General features: G+C 39.7%; 1 protein-coding gene across 4 annotated transcripts in view; it reads left to right on the forward strand.

Annotated features, from left to right (window-relative positions):
- Positions 1-23,800, forward strand: part of rimbp2.L (RIMS binding protein 2 L homeolog) — a 211,219-nt gene that overhangs the window by 21,747 nt on the left and 165,672 nt on the right. For all 4 annotated transcript variants that reach the window (XM_041567214.1, XM_041567218.1, XM_041567220.1 and 1 more), the window contains exon 3: positions 4,015-4,125. In XM_041567214.1, coding sequence (XP_041423148.1) covers positions 4,015-4,125 — 111 coding nt within the window. The remainder of the gene's footprint in view (positions 1-4,014; positions 4,126-23,800) is intronic.

Raw genomic sequence — 23,800 nt, forward strand, 5'->3', positions numbered from 1 at the left:
TAGGCATTTTGCGTAGGGGAAAACATCTAAAAATCAGACCTTGAAGCATCTCATTGAGTTAACTGGCAATTTTTCCGCACATGAAAAAATGCCCAATATTGCCCCTGCCTAAGAATTCTAATTGCCTGAAAACCACTCATTTATAAACACTGAGCAATTAGCTCCTGGGCAGTAACCCGTGGCGACCAGTTAGATTATTGCTTTCAGTGTTCCTATCTGCAGCTGACTGATAAATGCTAATCACTAATTGGTTGCTAAGGGTTACTGCCCATGTGCAAATTTGCCTAGTGTTTATAAATTGGCTGTTTTCAGGCAATTATAATTGTCAGGCACGGGCAATATTGGGCATTTTTTCATGTGCTTAAAAATTGCCAGTTAACTCAATGAGATGCATCAAGGTGTGAGTTTTAGATGTTTTCCCCTATCTCAATAGATGCAGGCAAAATGATTTAAACCCATTTTTACTTAGCCTTGCAGTGCACCCACAACCCCCCTCTTTTGTATTTTGGTTATTGACTTGTACACTCTGCCAGGACAGCCCTGTGTAAGTTATGAATGATCTTCAAGGCTTCCCAGCCAAAGGACACTTCTTCATTTTCAGCCTCCTGAATTATCCTCTGCGCTTGATACTATCGACCCTTACTTTCTATGCAAATTATCTATTTTCAATGTGTCTAAAATCAATCTGCATCTTAGATGTTTCCTTTGCTCCCTATGTCCTATGCTAACAACCTCTTCTCTAGTCCCCATAGTGATCCTTTGCTGAACACATATACCATTTTGCTGTATCTTGACTCAAAATAAGGCAGATATCAGTCACTCTGGTTAAACTTTCAGTACAATTACCCCATCCCTATTGGTGTTTTATTGCTCTTAAATATATGAATAACATACATATATTTCCTCCTGTCTGATCTGCAATCCAGATTAGTAATTAGTTCATTTAAATTGGAATTGTCACTTTCTGCTAAAAGTATGTCTTCAGATTTCCTACAGTTTGGTCTGCAGTAACCCAAAGTATATTGAGTACATGTAATTGGCTGCTGGGCCCGGAATAAGTGCAGGCAAAGATCATAAAGCTGTGAATCTACTTGGGACAACTTTTAAATGCATGTTTATTCTTGGTTCTTCAGCATTATCAGCTGCAGTGCTTCAGGGTCCGGGCTGTATTTAGGTCCGATGATGCCCTAGGCATCAGACCTAAACATGCTCCTATGTCATGCGCTCTGACGTCACACACACCGACACGCTGATTCCGCGCGACGTATTCAGCGGAAGTCACGTCATTGCACTGCACACGTGACGTCGCTTCCGCATTCGTCCTTGGACCCCCTACCCCTCACCCCCTCAGCTCTGTCACCGGATTTCCTATGGTTTGACAGTATGTATCCCTGGTGCCCTGAAAAACATAAAATGTGGTTTTACAGTAATTACTATCATACTAATAATAATAATGCAAAAGAAAAAGGGTCTTTCAATGGTGATTGTGCTCCATACAGTTAAGTGTGATGGGTAAGGGTAGGACTACACAGACATTTTCGGCGTGATCCGACGCACTTCGCAAAAACGCAGGCGTCGAGTCGGAAATAAGGTAAGATATACAAATGTCGGATGAAGTCACAGCGTTTATCTGGCGCAAGATGACTGTCGGATGCAGACGAGGCGCGCAGCGTCTGGATCCGACAGTTGCGTCGTGTCGGATCAACGCTGCGACACCATCCCACAATGCTATTGTTTATCTTATTTCCGTTGCATCCGACTTGACGTCTGCATTTTTGCGCATCGGATCGCGCCGAAAATGCCCGTGTAGTCCTACCCTAAAACTCACTAGCTAGAGATGTGGGGGAGTTTTCTGCAGCCAAATGTTTTATTCTTCTTCAGTTCAGAAAAGAGCAGGGTAGTATTATGCATTTAAATGTACAGAAAATAAGCACAATTAAATTTAGTTTGCAATATCGAAATGTAAGCGTATGAAAGTATGTGTTCCTGTGATTGTTAAAACATGTCTTCTCACATGAATATTGGTAAGTAGCAGTACATAGGAATATACTGCTAACATGAGTGCACCACTACAAAAATAATGTAGATCAAAAAATAGATAGATATGGAAAAAAATTGACCAAAGCGATACAGAATATCTCCTGGTTACTTTTACAATGTTGTTTTACAATAGGCACCAAGTTGTGCCTATATATGCATGCAGCCCTGGTAGTGCCAGCATAAAAAAACATGGCTGTACTCTGGCATTATGTGGCGCAAGTGCTCCAGAGTCCTGTACATAATTCTTGTTTTGTGACGGCATAAATATAGGGGCCCTTGCATGTGTCAGTGCTGTTCTTTGCAGATTTTAAACAAGATGCTTAGCATAGTCTACCCTTGGGCACAGGTGCTCTTTATACAGTCTGCAAGGGTCGCAGTTTTGTACCTGTTAGTGGTCCAGCACTAATGTCCCGGTCACAGTAAATGAGCTCTTAATGTAGAAAATGTAGAAAAGCTGCACATACTCCAAGTGTTCCTGCCATAGGAATTATTTATTGAGCCAGCAATCTGAGAGAACTATTGGCTTTTTAAGAATGACCTGACCTTTGCACATTACATCTCTGCTAATAGGATAATTGGCAAATCTTTCAAAGCTGTTTTAAAGACAAAACGTTTGACAGTACATTAAAGGGACATTACTCTGACGAGTGGTGGATTTTCTAAAACAATACCCAGTGTTCATCGCTATTCTAACTGAATGAACATACTGTTTCCATTTCTCAGAAATGCTTAATAAGTTATTTGATGGCAAGCCTGCTGCCATATGCCATGATAATTTGGCTTTCCCTTTTAGTTTCAGAGTAGTGACCTGCATGGTACAACTCTAAACAATTCTAAAACCATTCCCCAGCTGAGGTCTCAACCTGTTCGCATGTCCAATTTGTAAAGTATATAGGTGGGCCTTTATCCGAAGCCTTGGTATACTGTTCCTTTGATACTATTAACACTTATGCTTTTATTCAGAATAACCTCAAAGTCCAGTTTGATAGTAGGTTTGATTACTAAAATGTTCACCATAGTTCCTGTTCTCTATGTGTTAATTTTTTTTTAACTATGATATTCAAAAATGAATTCTGATTGGTCACAAATACAAATATCAGTGTTTGGAAAATGATAGGCTGGGGATAAATAAATGCTGCTAGTAAATCTCTTGTTTACGTTCATGACTCGTATCCCACCAGGGTTTGGTAGAGTTATTACATCTTTGCTAGCCAAAAATATGGTTCTGATATGATGGTTTTCAGACCATTTTGCAGCAGAAAGCCTCTAGATAAATTAATGATGAAACCAAAGAACAACACTGCAGAAGTGAAGAGATGGGGGGGAAGAGCAACATGAAATATAAATGAGAAATAAGGCCATACAGAAAAGATCTGGACATGGCTTGTTTGCTACTAGGCAATGATATCTAACGTGTACCTATATATGTATATTATAAAAAGACCCTTGTATATGTATATGTGCACCATACACCAAAAGTAATATCCATGCATCCTCTCAAATGTTTGCCCCCTATAAGGGAGGTTTCCGACACCATTATGTGCAATGCCAACCATGTCTGGGAGATTCAAAATAGCCTCTGCCAAGTATAGAAAGTAGGGTGTCTAGTGCCTAATCTGACTCGCACCCCATTAGCATTAACAGATCAAACCCCATTGGCACCCATAGACATTCATTCTATTTTGTAATCATTGTTAGCAGAATTAGAAGACGTGGCACAAAGAGACGTGGCACACAATGTGTACATGCAGAACGATGGTAGAAAAACAGCATCAAACTCCTGTTCTTGAATGAATGATTGCACTGTGGTCCTTTAGAAAATGAACTCTTGAATGTTATTTGCCGTTTCATATGTAATGTATTGTATGTGCACTTTTCATGAGTACAATGTGATAGGTAGCGTGTTTGGAAATGCCTTTTTCACTTTGTTTGCTAAGGGATTCTGTTAATAAGGGAATGCCTTTACTTTGCCAGCAGAAACCTGAGAGCAGTAAAGTAGGCGAGCGTGCATCCAAGCTGCAGGGACAGAGAGCACCCACCAAGAACACTGAAAAAGCAAATGCACCCGCATCTACAAAGACCAAGGTAAAGCTTATGATTGTGTGATTTAATAGCTTTAGAAGTTTTTCTCTGTTCTGACCCTGATAGCATTTCTCTGTAGTCTTCCTTTCATTCTCATTGATCCACGAGAAGCCTCTTTAACGATTGAGCTATTAATCATTTCAGGCTCTGCAAAGGAACACACTGATTGTGATTCAGTATATGGACTAGGTGCAAGTAATTACCTTGTCTGCATTAACATGCATTCACAAATTTGCTTTATTGCAAAACAATGGCCTTCACTTGTGTTGTAGAGACATTTGTTCTGATAAGCCATAAAGTTTGCCCCATTTTATCTAAATACAGATCGCTCTAACATTGACTGACAACCTATCTTGAATTGATCCTTGTTTAAGGGGAAAAAATGCAACCAGTCTTGAAGTGTTAAATGGCCAGTACAAATAAATTACAAAGTACAAAGTGTAATAACCAGGCATGTGACAATTGTGGCTGCTAGGGAGTGCGGGAGTTAGAGGGCACTATGATGAGCAATTTCAGGATACTGTATGTATGCAAAACATGTCCGGGTCATTTATGTTCCTTGGGGACATTGATTTGCAAAGCACTTGCAACCCCTTCCTGATGCACTCTGCACTATGTCCCATTGGGCAAAAAGTAAAAAATGGCTTGATTTCTGGGGCCCCCTATATTGAGGGCCCTGGCAACTTAGTAGTATGGGGCTCCGTCATTCCTGATGGCAGAACTAGTATTCAGCTGAACAAACCAAATTTATGTTCACAGATGTAATTCTGCTTTAGTAAATTTGGCTTTGGGTGCAGCATTTGTATGTATGAATTAAAACGTTATGGAAAGGGTGAATCCTATCCTGTTTTAATATCTTGTCTGTTGAGGTTAAGCTCATAGGGGTTGCTTCTCCTCAGCATTGAAGCATCAAGGCAACTGCAGTAGACTGGACTTGAATATATTGATGATCTTCATTCTCCATAGCCAAATTAATTTGAACTGGATTTCATTTAGCCCCAAGACGGTTATACCGGTTACAATATATGAACCATTTTGGATGTATATGACTGTCCTTGGACAAGGCTCAAGTCTGGCACAAGCGCAGTCTCTTTCTGTTGCAGTTCTAGACTGGCTCTAATAATGCAGAAAGGATAAAAGGATGTTAAGTGCATCACAAGGGGATGGTAATTGCCTAGGAGAGAATGGCTTTTTCTCTGCATTCTCAAAAATTGTTTGTTTCAGCTGTTTTCTATTAAAGAAAATACTAAGCTGATGACATAGCAGGCTGCTAATGCATCCAACCTGACAGCTGTTAGTCAGGAATTTGACATAACAGAAGGGAATGATACAGCAGAAGCCAAAACTGGCATTTTCTTTTACCGAGTAATTCACATTGTGAGTCAATAGCCCTATATTTTTTTAACTGTAGAAAGCTCTTACCTTGGGATTTGTACAGTCAGTTACATGTTGCTAGCTCAATAACAATATACGTCCAATGAAGCCTCAATTTATAGAAATAACAGTGGATAAGAACTTGGTTAAATGCAGTACATTGCTGTAAAAATTGTACTTTTATTGATCCACTACATGTTTCAAGCAGAGAACTCTTTTTCAAGTGTTAACAGAATCAAACATCACACAAAAATGTAAACACTCTACCCCATCCCCAATTAGTGTGTAAAGGGGTTGTGGCCACTGCCAAGGGTAATTTTTCAGACGAGCCATATTCAAGTGAATACAAAAGACAATTGAAACCACTATAATAGTTCCAGAGATGTGCACATAAGTCTTTCAGTGTAATAATTAGTCCATCCAAGTAGATGAGGTAGAAAATACTCTTTATCCTCAGGAACATCTAAAAGGAAATAACTTAAAAACATTCACCCTGGCACTGCAAACTGCCTGCCTAGAGCTCAATGTGATTCACATAAGATTGGTACAATCTAATTATAAAGGGAACTATCATACCCTTCAGAAGTACATTCATTTTTTTTCAAAAGTGGTAATTTTGTCTAAAAACGAAAGAATAAGCAGGTTAACACAGTGTAAGGCGAATAACATAGGTAAGTACTTACTGAAAGCTTCTAATACTCCAGAAATCATTCAAACCATCAGGATGCAAGCAATTAAGTTTTTCAATCCATTTTGCTTCCCTTTGTAATCACAGCTTTGACAAGTTACCTCCTCATTGTGGTTTACATACAACCTCAAACACTTGCCATTTTAATCTGTTTGGGTTCCTGATTTGAAGTTGCGGATATTGGCCCTATGTTCTTTTATTCATTCCTTTACAGGACGTGCTGTTTGTCCAATGTTTACCAACCCGCATGGGCATTTTAATAAATATATCACCCCCGCAGTTTTGCAAGTTACATAAGATCTCAAATCCAGTTTTTTCCATTTGAAGGATGACTCACTACTTCCCTTTTAATTACCGAGGAACAGCATATGCAACTAAAGCAAGGAAATTTGCCTCTCTTAGGCCTACCAAAATCCAAAACACTGTAGCACGATATTCATTTTAGTGAATGAAAATAGGGATTTTTATTGGCTCATTGTAGACTTCAAAAACATGGCAACGTTTCGGGCCACGCAGGGCCCTTTATCAAGACTCTTAGGCTTACCGTGAAACAAAGAGTGGGACTTACTTTCTTTCTGAAATTCTGCTGGACATAATTTATCTCTTAGTGGCTGTCCTCTAGTGTAACAGAACTGAGGAGCATCACTACAATGATGTTTTAACACCTTGTTTTGCTGGAGAATCGGGCAAAATGTTTTGATGACTTTCTCAATCTGATTACTTACATGGGAAAATCTGCCGATAAAAATAACTCTCGAATCTCGCTTAGGTACAGATTTTTGGGAAAGTAACTCATCCCTAGAGATGCAACCTTTATCCTTGGCTGTTTTTAGTAGATGGCTAGTTTTATAGCCCTTCTCTTTAAATCTTCTAGTGAGCCGACCAGCAGCTTCACAATATTTATCCTTTTCCGAGGAGATTCTCCTTGCTCTTAAAAACTGCCCCTAGGGATTTCTGAAATACATCTAGGGTTATGAAAGCTGGTAGAGTGTAACAGACTGTTGCAATCATTTCCGTTACAATACCTCCTCCCTCCAGAGTAAGCTTCGCATCAAGGAAGCTAAGTGTATCTTTTGAAACTTCAACGGTGAACTTCACAGTGGGGTGTTTCTCATTTGCTTTCTGTACTATTTCTAAAAAGACTGAAACGTCACCATTCCAGATTATCAAAATGTTGTCCACATAGTGTAGGTAAAGAGATATGAATCTCTATAATCACCATTAAGGAAAAATTCCTTTACCAAACTGTGGACAAACAAATTGGCAAATGAGGTAGCAACTGCTGCCCCCATTGATGTACCTTGTGACTGCCAATAATACTTCAAACCTGAAGTAATTCCGTTTCAATACCAGTGTCAAACAGTCAAGAAGTAAATATACCATGTTATGTGACAAGTTGGTTTCAAGCAAGCATTCTTCACTACATTTAATCCCCTTGTTTCGGGGGATTAAATGTATTGTATTGAAATGTATTGAAGATTTAATATTAATAAATTTAATAGTAATATCTATACTACATAAAAAGCAATCAGTTCCCAAGGGTTTCAAGGTGGACAGGGTATGTGAAAGCTATTGTGTTTCAAGACAACAGGGAATCTGTCGCACCAACGATTGTAAAAAGTAATTCAAAAATTTGGATAAAAGTTCTAAAACAGACCCTACCCCTGAGACTATAGGACAACCCGGGGGATTGATGTGTTTTGTGAACCTTGGGGAGCAGGTAAAGGACTGGTACTCGAGGGTGATCTACCATTAGAAATTCCTTGATGTCTAGTGTAATTAACCCATTCTGGTAAGCCTCTGTGACCCTGTACTCTCTTTCAGAATCTCACTGGATCCTTACTAATTAGCTTTTTATGCCCTGGTGTAGTAAGTTGGCGTTCAGCTTCACAGATATACATACTTTTCTCCATGATCATGATGCTACCACCCTTGTCAGCCTTTTTTATAATTAAAGCATCCATATTCTGTAATTTATGTAAAGCATGTTGCTCTTTAAACGACAGGTTTGGTATACATCTACTTAACGAGGGTTGTTAATTTTTTAACCTCAGCAAGTATAACTTTTTCAACATTTTAAACATGTACATGGGAGATAAAGGGTTAGTTTCTTTAAGTCTTAAAGTTCTCAAACATTTCTGAAAGTCAATTTCCCAGTTTAACAAGTCCAAATTGTAAGAGGGAACAAACCGATTCCTCCTCAGGGGTTAACACATAAGAGTAGATTATAATACGATTTATTACCTCTTCTGTTTGTTTCATTGGGCATAGTTCTCCCTGGCCCTTGGATTCCTTCTTTGTCCTTGGGTGCTTTGCTATAAAAAAGAGGGTTCCTGTTGCTGGTTTAATTTCACCCGGATATTCTGCAGTTGTTGGGGGTTTCCTACTCCCTCCGAAATGGTCACCAATGCTGGATGATGCACCTGCAGAATCCATAGAAGGGTCCCGGGAACTTGTTTTCTCAGAGCAGAAAGCCTGCCGATGCTGTTGATGCGGGTACCTGGTGCCGTACTGTGAAGCTGTAGAGTGTTTCAATTTCTGTGTGGTGTTTGATTCTGTTAACACTTGAAAAAGAGCTCCCTGCTCAAAACATGTAGTGGATCAATAAAAGCACAATTTTTGCAGAAATGTACTGTGTTTGACCAAATTCTTATTCACATGTTGCTAGCTATTTGGGCTTCATTTGCTAAGAATGGATAAAGTACTAACATAGGTGCTATTTTGTGGTTCAAACTACGTTTGAATCAAAATAGGTGTCATGTGGGCTTGTTTTGACCAGTCTTTTGGAAGCCTCTAGGTGTGAAGTGCAAAGTGAACTCTGTACTAGTCAAAGGCAGGTTTTAAGTGGAGAGTCACCTTGTGCCCTTAGGGCTGCATAATGTGCCTAGTGTCTCAGTCACACTGACCAGAAAGGCATAGGTGTATAGAGCTATAGAGATATGGCCCGAGTGATCCCTGAATAGTGTATATAGTTCTACAACCACTGTTAGTAAATAAGGGCCCTTATGCTTTATTTTATGTGGAACTGATATAATAATTATTGTTTATAAGGGAATTAAAGGTTAAATGGATTGTTCATCTTTAAATAACCTTTAGTGTGACGCAGAGACCGTTTGAAATAGATTTTTTAGTTTTTTGAGGTTTTTAAGTTATTTCGCTTTTTATTCAGCAGCTCTCCAGTTTGCAATTTAAACAATCTGGTTGCTAAGAGCCAAATTACCCGAGCAACCATGCACTCATATGAGAGACTGGAATATGAATGGGGGAAAATAAGAGCAATAAGAAGTAGCAATAACTATACATTTGCAGCCTTACAGAGGATTTATTTTTAAATGGGGCCATTTAAAGCTTGGAAAAGTTGGAAGTGGAAGGCAAATAATTCAAAAAACATAAATAAGAAAACAATGAAGGCCAATTGAAAATTTGCTTAGAATTAGCCATTTTACAGTATAACATACTGAAAGTTAACTAGGCAGCAAACTGGAAAATGAGGTTCAATGTTGATAAATGCAAGGTTATGCACTTTGGTAAAAATAATATAAATGCAAGTTATACACTAAATGGCAGTGTGTTGGGAGTTTCCTTAACTGGGAAGGATCTTGGGGTTTTTGTAGATAACAAGTTGTCTAATTCTATGCAGTGTCATTCTGTGGCCACTAAAGCAAATAAAGTTCTGTCTTGCATAAAAAAAGTGCATTAACTCTCTATAGGTCCTTAGTAAGGCCTCATCTGGAGTATGCAGTGTAGTTTTGGACTCCAGTCCTTAAGAGGGATATAAATGAGCTGGAGAGAGTGCAGAGACGTGCAATTAAATTGGTTAGAGGGATGGAAGACTTAAATTATGAGGGTAGACTGTCAATGTTTGGGTTGTTTTCTCTGGAAAAAAGACGCTTGCAAGGGGACATGATTACACTTTACAAGTACATTAGAGGACATTATAGACAAATAGCAGGGGACCTTTTTACCCATAAAATGGATCACCGTACCAGAGGCCACCCCTTCAGGCTAGAAGAAAAGAAATTTCATTTGAAGCAAAGACAAAGAGCAAAAACATCTCAGAGGAGCTTTGAAAGCGTGTGGCTACCCAGAATGGGCCTTTGTCAAAACAGCAACAACCAAGCCCAACAGGAACACCAATAGAAATAATCCGGAGACACATAGTAGGCGAAACATAGTCATCCCATATGTAGCTGGAGTGTCAGAGAAACTCAGGAGGATTTTCAACAAACCGCATGTCCCGGTGTTTTTCAAACCTAGCAACACACTGAGACAAAAACTGGTACACCCAAAGGATTCCAGGAACAAGAAAAGCGAAGCACCGGGAGAATTCAGTAAAATGTAAAAAAATGAAATTTTATTCAATAGACATGTAAAAACCAGTTACAGCAGCAACCCGGGTTGCTGCTGTAACTGGTTTTTACATGTCTATTGAATAAAATTTCATTTTTTTACATTTTACTGAATTCTCCCGGTGCTTCGCTTTTCTTGTTCCTGGAATTCTTGTGACCGTGTGGGATGGCGGCTAGCTGTACAGCACGTCTGAATTCAGTGTCCGGTAAGTGCTCCCACTAAAACATACTTTTTCTACACCCAAAGGATCAAACACCAAAAGAAAAACAAAGCAATGTGGTATACGGAGTCCAGTGTAGCGAGGAGTGCACAGATCTATATATTGGGGAGACAAAACGACTGCTCTCCAAGCGAATGGCTCAGCACAGGAGGGAGAACTCTACAGGGCAAAACTCAGCTGTCTTTCTACACTTAAAAGACAAGGGACACTCCTTTGAAGATAGCAAGGTCCAAATCTTGGATAAAGAAGACCGCTGGTTTGAACGAGGTGTGAAAGAGGCGATTCATGTCAAGGTGGAGAGACCATCTCTGAACAGAGTCGGGGGCTTTGACACCACCTGTCTGCTACATACAATGCTGTTTTAACATCTGTACCCCGGCGGATTCAGAACACTTCACACATCCATTCATGCAACTCTCACAAGTAACACCTGTATCTAGGAGTTGCATGACACATTGGATAATCCTATCACAGTAACTACACAGAATCAACACCTCTGTGAATTTCTTCAGATGTTACCTCTTTGAAGAGTTACAATGTGCCATTGTGATTGGATTAGTGGAAGAGTTTATATGACGAGAATTTCCCACACCAGTCAGTTGAACTGAAGAAGCTGCTCGGATGAGTAGTGAAACGTCTTCATTGATTACTCAGCAAGTCCAGTTGTTTGTAGATTGACCTATACTAGATATACCATGACCTGGATGAATGAAAATCTTCATAGTCAATGTGGTTCTTTACAGTGAGGTTGTGGAATGCACTGCCGGGTGATGTTGTGATGGCTGATTCAGTTAATGCCTTTAAGAACGGCTTGGATGATTTCTTGGACAGACATAATATCAAAGGCTATTGTGATACTAAACTCTATAGTTAGTATAGATATGGGTATATAGAATTTATGTAAAGGTATGGAGGGGTGTGTGTATGGATGCTGGGTTTTTATTTGGAGGGGTTGAACTTGATGGACTTTGTCTTTTTTCTACCTGATTTAACTATGTAACTATGTAACCACCCCTTTAAATGACTCATGGGTACCTGCATATTGGGCTACCCCCATTGGTTAATCTTGCCCTTGGGCTGGTGTGTGGCTTCCATTAATAAAAAAAATCTAATCAGTACAGGGTACCCTCGTGAAGAGAACAGTGACTTCATCTTCCTGCTGATTACCAAGTTCTCCCCTTTCCTCCAACAAGGCAGGTACATGTGAAGTATAGTAAACTCTGTAAAAGTGGTCACCTGGCAAAAGTGCTTTGAATACGTGTCTTTCCTATGGAGGGCACCCAGCTGCATGCCACATAAGGTTAGTGATTGAACTGAAGGGGTGCCCAACATTTTGCCACTCCTCAAGTCGTTTACCACGGTGGATCCTACAATGTCATTTCTCTACCTCTGTCACACACATACAGGGTTACTTTAGTCATTTTACCATTTGGTATGGTTAAAATCTGTGGGGGAAATATTTATATATTTATAAAATCCATCCATACAAATCCCTTGCTGAAGTCCTTCCCAAAACCCAAATTTAAAAAAAGAAGGCGGTAACAGGTTATAAGATTCTTAAATATTATTCAGTCCCATAACCCAGAAAAAATTAGTGCCGACAGACATTGTCAAACATCTGATTTTTATTCTCTTTAATTTGGTGCCAAACATCCTGATTTTATCACATTGGTGCCAGCCTGTGCCCGTCATCCTTACTCTGAATGTAATGAAGCTGTTGTGGTGTTTTGACGCCTGCCCTGACGCAATCTAATTAGCCATGATTGCTGCTTATACTGCGCCCGACATGGTCGTATCATTCTCTGTAGCAAATTGCTGTCAGTTCTTTGAATAAAGCAGTCATAATTATTGTTTAATCCTACAAAGTGTTTGAAATTCAGACGCTCTAAAGCAATTTAGCATCAGTCACTCTTCTATTCAGCAGTGTGTATGTTTAGCTCCTCATCCATTCGTGCCATTACAAAATCAGCCATATTAACCTTTGATATCTTTGCGCTCTCTGTACAAGGAATATATAACATTGCAATATTCCACTCCTGTTACTCCGCTGAAATGACTGATCCTTATTATCTGTGATAGAATGAGGCACTAATGCCATGGAATTGGGCATTAACCCATCGGCATTGGTGGCTTTGTTTCTTATCTCTTTAAAAACATCATTCAGACATGTGTCGCAATAGTGGGCATTTACTAAGTTAATGGCAGGGAGGAAAACTTCAATAAAAAAAGGAATGCAAACTGCCCTTGTTTTTGTTCTTTGCACACTTCCCTGTACTTTTCTGAAATGCCTCTAGTCTCTGCACTCCAAAATGGGGCACAGAGACCTGCTTATCCCTTGTGAATACATCACTGCTTGAATTCAGCAGCACAGTATCCATAATGGGTGGGAATGGGAGGCATGGGAGGCATGTTGTATGTCAGAGTATACTGTGAAGCAGCCCTGTATTTAGGAAGAGCTGTCGGCTCTAGATGCAGAATACAGCAAGACATATCATGCAACTGCCTTTTTAATAAGCAGTATGGGGCCGACCTTTGCACCTCTTAATGCTCATCTAGCACGTGTCCAGGGTAAATGACCCATACGTTTATTGTACTACTGTCAACGGTGCATGCCCAGTAGATTAATTACAATTAGAAAGCCAGTCCCCTTTTGCACTATTGATTTAAAACGGATCTAAATTTGCAGCAGTGATATGGGTGTCAAGTGTGGCTATTTCATTTAAACTGACACAGCCCCAGACCAATGGGAAAAAAATGATGACATTGATCAATTCATCAGCCCTATGAACACAGAGAGGGGAGATATACTTCTAACTCTAAGGCTGTCATTAAAGGAGAAGAAAGTCTAAATCATTTGGGGGTGCCAAATGTTAGGCACACTCTAGTGATGGTATTCACTTTCCTGATACCCCAGGCCCGTGCTCCTGTTTGCAGAAAACTGCACCCGTCTGTATGAGTGATCTTCTTCATTCTTCTTCTTTCTTTGGGTACATGCACAGTAGTGTGAGAAGTCAAACTTTAACAAACAAGCCAGCCTTTTCACTGCACTGTGCATCCGTCTGCCCCATGGTATTGGAAAAAAAAAAGGTATTGAAGAAAGAAGGAGCAGAAGAAAAAGATTGCCCTGTGGTGCTTGCGCTCGCACTGGGCCGGTGCAGTTTTCTGCTTACAAGAGCAGGTATCACATAAGTGATTACAATCACTGGGGGTGGCTTGATAACCCAGTCCCTTTCTAAAAGGGAGGGAGACCCCAATACAGATCTGGGTATTCAGAGATCTGTTAAATGGCCAGCTCTTGCTTCATGGAGCCAACATAAGGCAAGTGAAATCTAGTGATCCCTTTTAAATAGATTCAAAGGAGGTCTGGTAGTAACATGGGCACTCATGCCCCACTCCATTAATCATCAGACATTTGGGGCTAACATGGTCTTCCTTCTAGCTTCCACATTTTGCATCCTGCAGCAGACACTCACTATTGCCCAGTACAGGGGTTGTATACAATGCAGAATTTGTCACACTGCAGAATAATGATCGCTTGTATCTAAGGGATGGGTGTGCTGTTCCGAGAAACCAGAGAACCCACGATCTACATAACTTTGTATGCAGGGCAAGCTTGGAAGCTGCATGTCCCTCCCATTTTTTGCTGCCTGCTCAGTCCAGCTCCTTCTCTCTGTGGCATGACACATGGGCTTGATTATTACAACTGATAAAGCATTGCTTATAGGCACGTTGAGATACAGTATGGTACAGCAGTTCATCAGATCAGTATTAAAATATATGGCATTTCCAGAGACAAAATTTCCTAAGACAGATTGTAATGAAAAATTTTTGGGGAGTCCCTGGATGTGAGGGATATAGGGACCATTGTGGAACTCTTCATGCATTTATGCTGTTAAACATTTCTACAGACACAGGACCTATATACTAGTGTGTAAGTGTTGCTAACTGCAAGTACAGGATGCTCGAGATCTGCGATTTTCCAGACGATGGATCTTCAAGTCTACTAGAAAATCATTTAGACATTAAATAAACCCAATAGGTTGGGTTTGCCTTCAAAATGATTAATTACTGTATATCTTAGTTGGGATCAAGTACAAGATACTGTTTAATTATTACAGAGAATTCATTTTTAAATATTTGGATTATTTGGATAAAATGGAACCTATGGGAGATGGGCCATCCCATAATTCAGAGCTTTCTGGATAATGGGTTTCGGGATAATGGATCCCATACCAGTACCGGCATCAAATGCCCAAACATAGAAAATAAAAATTTGCCTGTGTAATACCAGCATGTAGGGTGCATACTGTTTTCCCCATAGGGAACCTTACTACATTGGGAAGAGGAATGAAGCCGCTGATTGGGTGAGATTTAGGCTGTCACAGGAACTATACCAGGGGAACTTTGAGGGTAGTTGCTTTCATTAATCCATAATCAGTTTATAAACTAAGGGTGCATGAACAAATTTTAGCCTACGAAAGGGTGCTCATATAGAGGTAGAACATGGTAAAAAAAAACTTTTGTCCTGTCTATAATGCTTGAAAATCCTAACCAGTACTCAGTTGACATTCTGACTTTGGCCACTAGGTGGCAGGATTGCACAACCTTTTTTTTGCCTTTGTTGCTAAATACTTTGAGCTCATTCTGTAATAACTCTCAGCCTCTTTGAACTTCCATTTAATTAATTGTTTCCAATTAATTTTAGAGGCTTATTCAGAGGGGTTTTAAGCTCTTTTATTGCTACTGTAAACAGACACTAGACTTCTTTATGCAAGAATAAGCTTATTATTTAATGGCATTGTTTTTTCATTGTGCAAAATATTTATAAGATTGCGGCATAACATCAATAGATGTTCATATGCATAATTGGTCTGAGCCTCTTACAAATAATAAAAGCCTTGTTTTATCTTCAAGATTGGCACCTAGTGTCATTTTTGCTGCCTGGTAAATGTCAGCAGTTTTGCCAGCAGACCCCAACATCCTGAAAATGCTGTGAAAGCCCAGTTGTTTTTTAAATACGGATGATTAGGAAACTTTCTACACAGTTTCTATGCAATAAAAATGATCATTTATTTGTCATTTATATTTAAATAAATAATTTAGTTTATAAAACTGTACCCTGTTATGGCTAGGGCCAGACGGGGCTTAAATCAGGCTGCTGAAATCCACAGACCGATTTCAGCCCCTACAACAAGTGGTATCTTCCTTCTTCATTTGTGCCCAGAACCACTGTGCTGGCTCCGGTTCAAACCCATTCAGAGGATTTTGGCAAGAAATGCGAAACTTTGCATTTTGTCCTGAAATCTGCCCAGAGTGTTCGCGCAAGAGCTGACACAATGGTTTCAGTTGCGTATGAAGATGGAAGATACCACTTGTGGTAGGGGCTGAAATCAACCTGCTACATGAGCTGCACCCCCACAATCCCTCAAGCCACACCCACTGTTTTTATAAGCCTCACCCACCAGCACTTTTTGGTTTCCCCCACTTCAAAGCAAAGTTATATTGTGATTTCCATATTGTGGTGTTTCCTTCTAATGAACAGTTTGTGGTCTGTAGAGTTTTTTTGCAGGGCGGCCCACTCTATCTTGTTACGTCCCTGTGCCTGAGCAAAATTTTGCAGCAACTTGTAGCAGCTTCTATGGTGCTAGAATTCTATGCAAATAAAAAACAGTGGATTAAACAGATTGTTGCACTTCTTGTACATGTTGAAAACCCATTACCCAGTAAAGGATTATTCCCAGAGTTGTGCAAAGTTACCATTGCTGATAATGTTGAACACCAAATAAGCCACACTGCCACATTTTACTGTCTATTTAAGGGTGATAAAATGCAATTATAAATAGGCAATATTCTCACTTAGTCTGGATGACTGGTTTATTGTGCAGCTGGCTAATTAGTTCAGTTAATGTGTTTCCCCAATCCCAATGCTCACTTATCTTTTTGAGTATGTTATAATAAAATGCATAATTATGTTTCTAACTTTGTGGGAATTGTTTTATATTATCAGAGCTCTTGTAAAGTGGAAGGCAGGGAGAGTTACACCAGCACTGACTAGTTTATTGTCAAGCATAAATAATACAAGCTCCCAGAATACTAAACCCTTTTCTTTAATAAGGGTCCAGTGTCACACTTGGTTGTTTGGGTACTTTTTCTAAGTAGACCAAATTCAATAGTTCACCCGCACTCGCAGGGGTCGTGCCCCGTCTTTCTGGGTGCCTGGTGATGACGTTGGGTGCTAGCTTCTTGTTCCACCTGACGTGTTTTGTCGGTAACGCGATGAAACGCATCAGGCGGAATAAGAAGCTAGCACCTGAACTTTTCGAACTCTGCTCAATTGAGATATTGGAAAGTGGGCTAATTAGACCAAAAAGAAGGTGTAAATATACTACATTGTATATTACTATTTTGCTACACTGCTTCTTTCCCTAAGCTATTTCAGCGCTGACTCCATGTTAATTGAAGGAAGTTTGGTCTGTTATACTCGGAGGAGAACGAGTTTATTGGGAGCCGGCAAATATAGGGAGACTCCAGGAATTTTTGGGTATATTATTTGACTTTTGAACATGTTTTTAAGTAGGCAAAAAAGTTCCCCCAATAGTCTAATACTGAACTTGTCTGGCAAATAGGTCTAACAATATGTACATTGGCAGACACTGGCATGGGCACTGGTGAGATGATTTCAGTGACTTCAGGGGGGCTTGGGTTTAATTGACCAAAGGCACAAGGAAACACTTTTGTGACAAAAAATAAATAAATCTGCATTACAATGAGTGGATTTGGACAGGAAAATGACCATATATGTGTGTATATGAGTTAGAACCATCTGTTGAAAAACACTGAAAACAAATTGGGGCAACACATGAAAATATTTGCTAACAAGTACAGAATGTTTTGTCAGCCAGTAGATATTTTATTTTAATTGAGCTTTTTCTCTTGTTTACATTAAAGGGAACCTATAGCTAAAATACACAAAAGGCACGGCTAAGGAGAGTTATCTACATTCTCACTGCCGTCTCCTTTTCTTGGAAGAATTCAGATTAAATGGAAACTGGCATCAGAATAAAAGGTGTTTAGGTGTGCCTACAAGCCATCTATAATAATGTGTAAAGTAGTAGCCTTCTAGGGAAAATAAAGGTTGTACTTTGTTGAAAACACTATTGTCACTTGTTTCCACGGAGGAATCCGTGGAAAGCAACAGCAGTCCTGTCTTGATTTATGGCAAGTATTATAGATCTATAAAAATACAAAAGCAGACAGATTGGCTAGTGTATAGGCTTCCCTGGCGATATCTGACCAAAAATCGACCAGATGGTGATTGGGCAGATTAAAAATCGAGGACCGCATTGACTGCCTGCATTCCCCTTGATCTGGGTCCATGATCTGATCAGCCCAATATCGGCAACTCAAGGTGGCTACACTGGGGCAAGATCTGCTCATTGGACGACCTCTCCAAACAAGTAAATCTGCGCATGTATGGCCACTTTTAGTGTTACAGGGTGCTTCACCACAAAGTTAACTTTCCGCATGTGTTAGAATGGCTAATCCTAAGCAAGTTTTCATTTGACATTCATTATTCCTTTTTTTTTTTTAGTATTTTTTGCCTTCTTCTGACTCCAGCTTTCAAGTGGATGTTACTGAACCCATCTAAAAACAAATGTTCTGTAATACATTTTATTACTCATCTTTCTCTCCTTTTCATATTCAAATCAATGCGTGGTTGCTAGGGTAATTGGACACTAGCAACCACATTGCTAAAAAAATTGCTGAATAAAAAGCTAAATATATGAAAAAAAAACCCCAAAAAACCCAAAAACAATTTCAAATTGTTTCAGCATATCACTCTCTACCATCACAATGGTAGCCCAGTCTAAAAAATATGCAAGGGGCATAGAAGAAACAACAGGGATAAAGGTGCAAATGATATGGAATTATATTTATAAGGGAAGTCCAACTTGCATTTACAGTGTTGAATCTGCAGAAGTATGCAGTCCTCCCGGCTTCTGTAAACGTTTTCTATTAAGATGGGCAAGACTGTGGAACCCCTTAAGGTAGTCATAATACTGGTCCTTTAGACAGATTTGTCAGCTTACCTGGTCGTGTGTGGGGGCTCCCGACTGGTCCCCCCTGATCAATATCAGGCCAAAAATCGACCAGATATCGATCGGTCAAGTTTGATTTTTTCTGTGATCCTGGACCACATCGGCTAGTTGATGCAATCCTGCGACCCGTCGGTGGCCATTCGCAGCACTGTAATCCGATCGTCCGGATTCAGCCGATATCGTCCAACCATTAGTGGGCATATCAGGTTAAGATCCGCTCGTTTGGCGACCTTGCCAAACGAGCGAATCTTATAGTGTATGGCCACCTTTAGATAGAGTCCTCTGCCTTATTGCCAGGGACACCTCTCGTCCAATCATGGGCCAAAGACCACACGGTATAGTTTACTAAGCGGTGGGTATGTTCTGCTGAGCAAATATTTCTCACAATCTGAAGCTGAGACTTAAAGGTTCATGGTAACATCCTCTACCACACCGACAATAAGGGGGTCCTTCATTTATTTTTCTTAGTCTCTATCCCAAGAAAACTGCGCATATGATGAAGGGAAGATCATCTTTTTTTATTCCCCTCTCTTTCTCAGTGGTTGGGAGGTCAAAGCACTCCTTCCCTTTTCTCTTCAAATTCTGGCATCCCTATGGTGTAGGGGTCATGTATTGATCAATATTGATCCCCCTCCTCAGTTAATATTTTAATTAATAGTTGCTATTGATTTATTGCATACTGTATATCTCTGCTGTTCTCCACCTGCTCTCACCCAGAGCTATCAGTCTGTTACTTCTGCCATACAAGCAGGGAGAGGCCTGAACTAACTCATTGTGAGATTAAAGCACTCTCCATATGTATTAGACTAATCCCTGTCAAGCTATTAGCCAATAGGCTGCCAGCTTGATCAAGAGTGGCTTTAGGTAATGGCACCTTGTATATGCTCAACTGTATTATTGCTTGTGTGTAATGTCATAACAGGTTCAAAGTGGGATTCCTCAGTTATTTTAACCCATAACTACTAGTGGTGGTCCTGTCCATAACTTGTTGGTGCTGCTGGAAAATGTCCATGCTCCGTCCACATTCTGCATATTATAAAAAAAAAAAAAAAAACATGGGGGAAAAACGATGCACTTAGCTTCATTAGCATACGAGTTCCAATAAGAAATCATATATTGCCGATCTTTATGACTGAATATTGTATTTTTAAGTGGCCAGTGTTAAAACAGAGACAGGCCTTGATGTTCTGTATGTGTTGGTTCTTGACACTATCTCAAAAGCTTCACATTGCTGGGAGGGTGGAATAGCATAATTGTCTTATAGAATGGCAGCAATAAATACTTTTTTTTTTTTCATCTTATTTGACTAGTAGGAAAATATGGAACATTTAATATTAGTATTCCCCCTTCTCTTTATACACATAGTCCAGATTCTTACTGCACGGCTGGTTGCTATGGTAACTGCATCAGTCCGGCATTTGCTATATCAGAATAAGTATCCGTTTTAATAAGCAGTCAAAGTACAAAAAAAATTATTATTGATCGTCTCACAACACATGAATCTTTTTAAGGACATCACTAATATTTTATTTGATAAATGAGCTTTGTTATATATGTAACGCTTTCTTGGCCTATTCTGCCAATTAGGAGTTAAGGGTGACCAGCTAGGTAGTGAGCATGGGTTACGTTGCGAATCCTCACCCAGGGCAGAGCCTTCGCCAAATGGAAGCTTCCCCTTTAAACTGTAGTTGAACTACAACTCACAGGCATATAAGTGCAAAATAGAATAATGGACGCCAGGAGGTTCTTTAAAAAGGTAAAACAGGAGCACAGATTTATTATGCCAGAGGCAAATGACCACAGGTTTACTTACAAATATACTGAGGACACAGCAGGTGGAATCACTTTGGACAGTACAAGGTTCACAGTCAAACAGGTGCGACTCCCAAAGGATATTGCAGATAGGTGTACATCAATTCCCAATTCAACCGACGTTGCCAGTGAGGGGATCGGGATCTATCAGGTAGGGTACAGGTAGTCCTTTGCTCACCTAGATGCCTATCAACTGAGTTTCCTGCTCTAAAGGCAAACAGGCCTTGTGGGAAGCTACTCCCTACTACAATCCTCGTTGGAGCGACAACTGCTCTTTCTGCTACACCTCTCTGTCTTTCTCTCCTAGAGAGACTATAACAAGATCTTACAATCTTAGCTGGTCCTCGTTCACGGGGTTACCTGGTCCCCGACTTAGCACCAAAGGTGTCAGGTCCCTTTGGGGTAAATGCTTACTGGGGGCTATGGTGATCCCAGGCTCAATGGGAAACACCTAGCAGCAGCACCAGGAGCCAAAGAGTAAGAGGACACTCCCTGCACAACACTATATAGCAGTGTGGCAGGGGAGTGTCATTACACTCTTTGTCCAATAGGTGTGGGTGTTACACTTTACCAGTTAGAAGGGCTTGGCCCAATAACAAGGGAAAAGAGAACTACATACAAAAGGTAGGGGATTAACTCTATAGGGATAGGATATCCTATAGGTCCCTACATATACTTAAAGGGATACTGTCATAGGAAAAAAAAATTTCCCAAAATGAATCCGTTAATAGTGCTGCTCTGTCAGAATTCTGTACTGAAATCAGTTTCTCAAAATAGCAAACAGATTTTTTTATATAAAATCTTGAAATCTGACATGGGGCTAGACATATTGTCAGTTTCCCAGCTGCCCCTGGTCATGTGACTTGTGATTTGATAAACTTGAGTCAGTCTTTACTGCTGTACTACAAGATGGAGTGATATCACCCCCTCCCCCCAGCAGTCTAACAACAGAAAAATGGAAGGTAACCAGATAGCAGCTCCCTAACACAAGTTAGCAGCTGCCTTGTAGATCTAAGAACAACACTCAATGGTAAAATCCAGGTCCCACTGTGACACATTCAGTAACATTGAGTAGGAGAAAAGTAATTCCATCCTAAAGTGCTGGCTCTTTCTGAAAGCACATGACCAGGCAAAATGACCAGAGATGGCTGCCTACACACCAATATTACAACTAAAAAAATACACTTGCTGGTTCAGGAATTAAATTTTATATTGTAGAGTTATTTGCAGTGTAAAAAGTGTAATTTAGAAATAAAAACTACATCATACAAATCATCACAGAATCCCTATAACCAGAAACTACACAATCCCAGTACACATATCTACATGCATTTATCTTGCAGGCCATTGCAGGTTACATTGGTATGTGACTTATTTCTAGTACTCACTCACATTGTTCATAAATTATTGTTAACATTACGTTAAACAGAATTATTAAAGCATATTGGCTTTTGCCTCCCTTTATGCGGCCAGCAGAAGAGTGCAGAATGTGGCAGATACAAAGCTTTCTTTAAAAATGGTTTCCTGACTCTTGGGTTATAGTTTTTGAATGCATGAGTTTATCAGCTGATTGTAATGGAGAGCATCATCGCTACAGCACAACACCTTTATTCAACACCAACATTATCATCAACACAACAATTGGGTCTATTCTGGCAAGTAGCTTTGGTCCCACGGAGCACAAACTTATGGGCTGCTTTTCAATTGTCCTTCATTTTCTTATTTAGAGTTTTTGAATTATTTGCCTTCTTCTTCTTATTCTTTCCAGCTTTCAAATGGGGGTCACTGACCCCATCTAAAAAACAAATGCTCTGTAAGGCTACACATTTATTGTTATTGCTACTTTTGGTTACCCGTCTTTCTATTCAGGCCTCTCCTATTCATATTCCAGTCTCTTATTCAAATCAGTGTATGCAGGGTAATTTGGACCCTAGCCACCAGATTTGAGAATTGCTGAAAAAAAAGCTAAATAACTCAAAAACCAAAAATAATTAAAACCAATTGCAAATTGTCTCAGAATATCACTCTCTTCATCATGGACAAACCCTTTAACATATAATCAGAAAAAATAACATCAAAAGCAAAATTCTTAACTTTTGGTTCTACAAAGAACATAAAGGGGGTTATTTTTAAGATGTATTAAACCCCGAATGCTGCAAAAAGTCCAAATCTGAAAATCTGCCATCTCAAACATGTCGAGATCATGTAGAAGTTAATTGGATGCCACTTTTAAAATTTGAAGCTATCCTGATTTGCACTGGGTTTCATCCAATAATCAGCAAATTCGGGCTTTTCCCGAAAATTCATACGAAATCTCGAGTTTTTTCCGGACCAGACTTTTTTTTCAAGTTATTTTATTGATAAATAAGATAAAAGCGCGGATGGGAGTTTGGTCGAACTTGGTTTAATAAAAATATGAGATAAATTTGAGTTTTAGTGAGTAATCCCCTAAATTTCCCATTAATCAGCTAACTATAAAAGGGCCCTGCCTCTGTATTGCCTGCTTACAGGTTGGTGAGTAGGTCAGGTTTATGTAAAAATAAAGGTGCATTGCAAACTCTAAAAGCATGGAATCCGGAGACTTCCACAGGTAACAGACAAACCGTAGGAACGTTCATTGATTTCTATGCCAACATGAAGAGAACAGAAGAAGGTTACATTTTATAGCATACACAATCTTAATCCTTTCTGGGGAGTGCTTCAAGGCGAGCCCTCTATGTCTAAAAGCTAAACCTCAATGTGTATTGCTAAGGTCTGCTTGTCCTCTTACTGGAAACTGACGCTTTAAAGACCAGACTTGGAAAGTTGCCTTCTAGGAAGCAAGGTAAATGCCTTCATGTCAGATGAATTACTAATTGCTGAGGAGTGTTTGCTTCTAGATCAGAGTTCCTTCAGTAAAATGTCCCAATGGCCTCTGGGCAAAAGCAGCACTTCTTAGCTTCCTTACAGCTACATGCATTCCTGTCTGTGCACATACCTACTGACATTTCTACCAACAAGTAGAAATGTTAGTCAAGTAAACATTTTTTCAGACATAGCCCTAATGGGGTTATGTAATAAAAGGCACTAAGTTTGCCCTGGTGCTGTAACCTATAGCAACCAATCAGCAGGTATAATTTACTGGTCACCTGTTTA

The sequence above is a fragment of the Xenopus laevis genome, chromosome 1L (genome assembly GCF_017654675.1).
Source record: "Xenopus laevis strain J_2021 chromosome 1L, Xenopus_laevis_v10.1, whole genome shotgun sequence".
NCBI lineage: Eukaryota > Metazoa > Chordata > Amphibia > Anura > Pipidae > Xenopus > Xenopus laevis.